Source organism: Penaeus monodon, unplaced genomic scaffold (genome assembly GCF_015228065.2).
Source record: "Penaeus monodon isolate SGIC_2016 unplaced genomic scaffold, NSTDA_Pmon_1 PmonScaffold_5694, whole genome shotgun sequence".
Classification (NCBI taxonomy): Eukaryota; Metazoa; Arthropoda; class Malacostraca; order Decapoda; family Penaeidae; genus Penaeus; species Penaeus monodon.
Genome location: NW_023660656.1, coordinates 11,656 through 18,916, shown reverse-complemented (window position 1 = coordinate 18,916; position 7,261 = coordinate 11,656). Strand labels below are relative to the sequence as shown.

General features: G+C 34.2%; 1 protein-coding gene across 1 annotated transcript; it reads right to left on the bottom strand.

Annotated features, from left to right (window-relative positions):
• Positions 1–615: 615 nt before the first annotated feature.
• On the bottom strand, positions 616–5,883 carry LOC119571262 (aldehyde dehydrogenase, mitochondrial-like). Its single transcript, XM_037918653.1, is given in 12 exon segments — positions 616–760; positions 1,278–1,384; positions 1,642–1,665; positions 1,917–2,072; positions 2,621–2,785; positions 2,899–3,012; positions 3,014–3,037; positions 3,161–3,310; positions 4,500–4,687; positions 4,899–5,145; positions 5,526–5,666; positions 5,784–5,883. Coding segments are annotated over 12 exon segments (1,482 nt in total). The 5' UTR covers positions 5,805–5,883.
• Positions 5,884–7,261: the final 1,378 nt, after the last annotated feature.

The window sequence follows — 7,261 nt, the reverse complement described above, 5'->3', positions numbered from 1 at the left end:
AAAGGGGGGGCGGGGAACACGAAAAAGTTTTTTGGGGGTAAAGGGGAATTCCAAAATTGATTTGGGGGGTAGTCAGGGCCGGGATAAGGTTGGGGGAGTTTATATGGGCAAAAGGTTTTAAAAAATTTAACCCCCCCACGACAAGGGGGCGGGGGATTGGGGGGGGGGGCTACGGAAGGAAATCTTGGAAAAATTTGATGGGGACTTACGGGGCCTTTGGGGGGAAATAGTGTAGCACGTACTGATACTGTATCAGTTAACGGCAGGCAAGTGGGTCGCTTTACGTCTACCAATCTTTGTCTTGATAGGGCAATCAGGGGAGGGAAAAGGGTTTTTTTAGTAATTTTTTATTAAGGGAAGTGGGGCTGGGCAGGAAAGGTTTCCAATGAGGTTAACCGTCTAGGGGACAAGGACAGGTGGGGGAGGGATTGGTGTGGAGCGAGTAGTAATGCGGGGATGAGGGCAATAGGGTTGAGATTTTGTAATGAGGGGGGGAGGGAAAAATGAAAAATTTGTGCAAAGGTGGGTTGGAGAAGGAGTATTTTTTTAACATTTTATTATAACCTGGGCAATGATGGGGATGGATCAGTTAAATTTTATATTGAAAAGTGGGGTTTAGCAGTGTTCAGAGATGTATAAGGGGAGAGTCGGGGTTTGAAACCCAAGGGAGCTAGTTTCAGGGGGGTTTGGGTTTGAAAAAGGGGCAATTTCCCAATGGCCAAATATGGATAACAAATCTTCGTGTTTGCCCCACGGAAGCCTAAAAGGTGTGGGGGGGAAAAAAAGGTCCACCCTCAATTTCCCCAAAAGGGTTTTGGACAAGGATTGCAGGGTTTTAATAAGTATAAACCTAAACGCAGGATATAAGAAAATTTTTTTTTTATTTTTATTTTTAATTAATTCAAAATTCCCTCTCAAAAAAATTATGAGAACTAAAAATTAGATCCAACAAAAATTATTTTCAAATTCTTGCATCTTGAAAAAAGTTAGTTTTTTAAATTTTTTTTAAATATTTTCATAGCTAATACTTTGAAAAAAAACCCAAAAAAATTTCTATCAGTTTATTCACTGTTTTGGGAATATTTTTGGCATCATGTACCCAAAGTAAAACTCTGACTGATCAAGAAACATTAGAGAAAATGTTTAAACATTTCCTTTTTTAAAAAATTGCTTTTTTTGTGAACTTAGACTTCATTTTGAGATTAATGCTCAAAAAATTTTGTTTTTGGTTTTTTTTTAACTTTGGCATTTTTGACAGGCAACTTGGTAATGACCACCTTCCTTCGGGTGTAGTTCTGCAAGCATATTCCCCAGTTTTCTCTGCCCCCGTCCTGACATTTGTATCCTCCGAAGGGGGTCTGACTTCAAAACACATAGAATTTTCCTGAAAAGGGGAATGAATTTAAAACCCAAAAATTTCCAAAACCCAAAAAAATTGAAACAAAAAAAAAAGGGTTCTTAACTCATACGACTCAAACCCAAATTTGGGAATCTAATTTAAAAACCACATCTTGGATATTTGCCATTTTTTTTATAAAGGAAAAATTTTCCCAACAATTTCCGGATTGTACAATTTTTAGAAATGAAACTAAAATTTAAATTTTTTTTCTTTTTTTCCCCTTTAAAAATAAGGTTTCTTACAGAGCAATATTTACTCTGCAGGATCTGCTTGGCAAAAGCAAAAATGATAAGAGTGTAAAAAAATTCGAACATTACATTTAAAATTTTGTGTATAATGTTTTAATCCCAAAAATTCTTTAAAAAATAGTTTTGTTACTGCAAAAAAAAAAAACCTTTTTCCCAAACGATTCATAAAACATGCAATGAGATTTTTTTTTTCTTTTCCTTTTTTCCCGGTCTTGATTTAAAAAAAACTATACAACAAAAAATAAGTATTCTAATCACCCTTACCATACAGTTTTCCCGCACGCGTCCTTTGGCGAAAATGTTTGCTTTGTCCCCAAATCCTTTGTGAACACAGAAGCAGCTAGGCCATAAGTAGTATTATTTGCACGCTCAATCACCTCACTGACATCACTAAACTTCATAATCTGTTGCACTGGTCCAAAAATCTGGCAAACAATAAGGAAGGATAGATATAATCTTAAGTTTGCCTGTTTAGAAACCTGATTTTTAATGATCCTCACTAGCAATTACATGAAGATAATTTTGCAACCAATTCTACATGAGGAAGTCTGATAATACCCTCTGAATTTACCCAAAAAGTGAATTTTACTTTTTCTTAACATGCCATATCCAGAAAATGAGGATAAAAGACTTATAATTATATTACTTAAAAATAATAAATGTAAATCAAGGTAACATTTATTTGAGCACTTTTACCAAACACTGATCATAGCATTATTTTTTAATAATAATAATAAATTAAATTCAGTCATTGCAAGGGGTATTACAGATGCACCTACCCCACTGGATATAGCACTGGAAAAATATCAAATATGTAAGTTTACATAAATAGTACAAAAAATACATTTCAGCAGATTTATAACGACTGAATACAGCAAAATTCTACGCTTAAAAATCAAAAGAATCATTTCTGACATTTGAGCAGCATCTCTGCTAAATGTTCTAAATGTTGAAAAATTCTAAACATACTTACTTCTTCTGTAGCAATACGCATGTTATCCTGCACATCTGCAAACACTGTAGGAGCAATATAATAGCCTTTTTCCCCAACGCGGGTGCCGCCATGAACCAACTTTGCACCATCCTTCTTGCCAGAATCAATCATTTCCAAGACTTTGTCCATTTGTTCACCATCCACCTTTGAAGATAGTCAAACATCAATCTTACTATCATATACCATTGATATTAGCCACTAATTATATTTACAATAATCTAAAATTTTCATATACAAATCTAAAACAATGGTCCTACCTGTGGCCCCTGCTCAGTTTTGAAATCAAAAGGATCACCAACTGTACGAACTTTCGCACGTTCTACACTGCGTTCCACAAATTCATCATAAACTGCATCTTCTAAAAAGACCCTTTGTGCCAGCACAGCAACACTGCCCCTATAGAGAATTTAAAATTCTTAGCATACAAAGAAATTAAGTTGTTGCTTTCAGAATCTTAAAAAAAAAAAAAAATTCAGTTGTTAAGAGAAATCACCAAAAATTCACCTCATAACAATTTACCTGATTAAAGAAAACACCAAAGTGTGACTGCTCAACAGCATAGTCCAAGTCAGCATCCTTAAAAATAATATTTGGACTCTTGCCTCCCAGTTCCAGAGTTACTCGCTTCAAGTTGCTAGCACCAGCAGCTTGTTGAATAAGATGACCAATCTACAGAAATGAAAACAAAATTATGTAGAAAACATAGGTGACACCACTTTGAACCAATGAGAAATACCTCCCTTTCACATTAAAATACAGTTCTTGGTGCACTGGTGACCACTTTCATCAGTACCGTCTTCACAAAGCCTCTGTCTTTACAGGTATGCACCAAGTATTCTACCCCCTAGTTTCTTATGCACACCTTTCATAGCCTAATATAAATAAACAGGCAATGTATTCAACATTCTTTGCTGGGAGTGCAGTTCATACGAGTTGATAATCTTTTACACCTAGGGTTTAAAATTCAATTCCTATTATATATATCAATGAATGATATAAACTTACTTTGTAAAATGTTTCAAAAATAATAGATCTAGTACAAGATACGAGAAATGAATAAATAAATTTGCATAATTTTTGATGACCTCTTTTTAAAATGGCTGTGTAAGATATTTAAAAGTACCTTGTTAAAAGTCTCAAGCATTCAAATTTTAATTTCAAAAAAACATTTGCCCTATTTCTTGTGGTAGATTCTGCTTCCACTTTATTCATAAATAAACAATTTAATCCAGGTGTACATCTATGACACTATATTATTAGTGGGTGTCACACATGCAGACTTGTAACAAAGGCTTACATATGTAATAATACAAATATTTAGCATTTTTCAAAATCAACTTTTCATTAAGTACTAGAGATGGAATGAATGCATATTTCCGTTTATAGGAAGGCCAGTTCCTTGTTTTAACATTCACAAATGTGAATCTCAAATATTCCCATCCATTTCATATTCCATAATTCAAGTACCATTATTATATAATTTCTAAATTCTGTAATTGAATTTTATATTTAGATTGTTCTACATCATTCATAGATATTTGACTTCTATTTCCTTTACTGAATTTAATGTTGAACACAGTTTAAGTTTCATCATAAGAAATTGAATAACTAACATCAAATGCATTCAACTTTCTATACGTGCCCTTCCTCTGCTTAAAGCATGCAAAATACAGACTGATAAGCAAGAGAAGTCCATACATATGGGTTGGAGGACAGGGTTACTGCTTCAAATAATTGGTCTTCCCTCAGCCTTCCCCTTTAAATGATACTTTTCTTTATTTCAGTTAGTTAAGGCAAATATTTGCAGATCTGAAAAAAGCACTATAATGGAACATCACTAAAAACTGATACAACTTACCTCAGTTGATCCTGTAAAGGCTACTTTGTCAACATCCATATGAGAAGCAATTGCAGCCCCAGCAGTTGGGCCAAAACCAGGAATAACATTTACCACCCCAGGTGGGAATCCAGCCTCAGCCACTAATTTTGCTACATGCAGGCCAGAGAGTGGGGTCTGTTCTGCTAACTTCATAACAACTGTATTCCCTAAATATGACAAAATCATATTTGTATTAGCACAAAATGTTATGTAAATCCCTGCCATGAAAGATCTCATTCACTTACAATATATAACCTTAAAAAAAAAAGCTAGGAACCAACACAACTAAGATCATCTTTGTTACAAAAGACAAAAGAATTGCATCAAGCTCAAGTTGAGAGCCAGATACCAAAATGCATATTTAATGCTATATCCTACCTGTAGCAACTGCTGGTCCAAACTTCCATGCCTGCATGAGGAGTGGGAAATTCCATGGAATGATCTGGCCACAAACACCAACAGGTTCATGTCGTGTGTATGCAAAGTGAGGGCCATCAGTTGGAATGGTTTTTCCATGAACCTTGTCAGCCCAACCAGCAAAGTAGCGAAGATTGCGAATACAAAGCTCTACATCCACCATGACCGAGTTTGTGTAAGGTTTGCCATTATCAAGTGTCTCCAGACTCTGGAAGTCCAATGTGATGCATCATAAATTTCAATACTCATAAAACAAAAACTTCAATTGGAAGTAAAATCGTAGTTTCAATATACTACGAAGTAGAAAATAAAACTTAAATAATTACACATTTAGTTATGTTTATGAAAATTAACAATATAAGGTGATACATGATACACAAAAGCACACAATGAAAAAAATACAAAAAAAAGTGAAGTAGAATTAAAGTACTTTATCATTTCTTTGCTAAAAAATATCAAGCCATGTTGTCAAGCTCTATTTAGAAGCTAAACATCTGTAGGCATGTCAAATAATATCAAGAAAAATATAACACTCAAATTAGATATTTGAGACAAAATTGTCAAAACCAATTGGCGACTACCACTTACAGCAAGGTAGACCCTGTCACGCTCCATCAGGTCAGCCAGCCTATACAGCAGCTGGCCACGATCATAGGCATCCATCTGTCTCCATTCCGAGTTCAGAGAAAAGGCTTTACGAGCAGCCTTCACAGCTTTCTCTACATCGGCCTGTAACACAGCAATTGTGATTATTAGAAACTTGTTGAATGGTAAAGTTTATAGAATTCATACTAAATATCACAGATCACTTATTAATTTTCAATCTAATAAAAACAAATTACTTACTTTATCTCCTTCTTCAACCATTGCAATGACTTCTCCAGTTGCTGGGTTGACAGTTGGGAACTGTCGGCCATTTTCAGCCTTGTGAAATTCATTGTTGATGAATACCTAAAAAAAAATAAATAAATAAATAGAAAGTGCAGATTAATAGCCCATGATCTGGATCTCATGCGGACGGTAAAGGTAGTTGAGAGGAATAGTCAATGTCATGGACACCAGATGAAACGGCAAGATATACTAAATGACCATACTAAAAATGGATTCGGCCTAATAACCACCTGTAAAAAAGAAAAAACTTCCCCAGTGAATTTTCTTCATATAACTAAAACCTATTATGTCCTCATCTACTAGTACTATGATAACCTCTAACTTACACAAACATGTTCACTGTGTAATACACGATGTATTCATTATACCGAATGGCCTGGCTAACTTACGGACTGACCTTCGAGCGACAATCCTCTAGAACAGCTGCCTTGTCCCACCAGGGACGGCAACCCTCATGCCCCCGGGGTTATCTTCACTTCGTCTCCCTGTATCAAAGCCTACTCGGTATGCCATTCCCCTTTTTGTTTGAAATCTCAAGTGTGCGCTAGACAAAATAACTTCTCGATTTCATATGTATTCAGGACTGCTGAAAAGCAATTATGAGTGCATCCTTAAATAAATTTATAAAGAAAAAAACCCTTTTGGGTTCGTCCATCAAACCGGTTGTTTCCCCCACAAGCTAGGTCTCGGTTCCCCACTGAATCACAAAACCTGTTTCTCAGGGCGTAAACTGTCATTTGAGCCAACTTCTGAAAATTGTAATTACCGTATTATAAGTACATTATAAGTACGTACATTCACGTCTATGTGCCCTTTCTTATGACAAATTTTGTTTAGGGGGATATCAAACCCCGACATAAGTATATAAAAACAACGCATGTATTTGCAAGTTACACATTCGTAGAATTGCCAGTTTCCGCGATGGTTTTTTCAAACGTAAAATTACGACGCCACATCTTGTCTAGATATAAACGCCTATTAATGATCTATTTATAAACGGCTATTAAAAATCGCAAGTCAAAAAGCTTTATCCCTTGTTCCTTGTCAGATTACGCTTGATCCCTGTAAGGGGAATGCCAATATTTTTACACCGTCCTCCTCCAACTCCAAGAAATTTTCTGGCCCACCAATTCCAAGCAAAAATAAAAATGTACATAATATATACAATATATACAATATATACAATATATAAAATACATATAATATAATATATAATACATATAATATAATATATAATACATATAATATAATATATAATATATATAATATAATATATAATATATATAATATATATAATATAATATATATAATATATAATATATAATATATAATATAAATATATAACATAATATATATAATATATAACATAATATATATAATATATATTAATATAATATATAATATAATATATAATATAATATATAATATATATA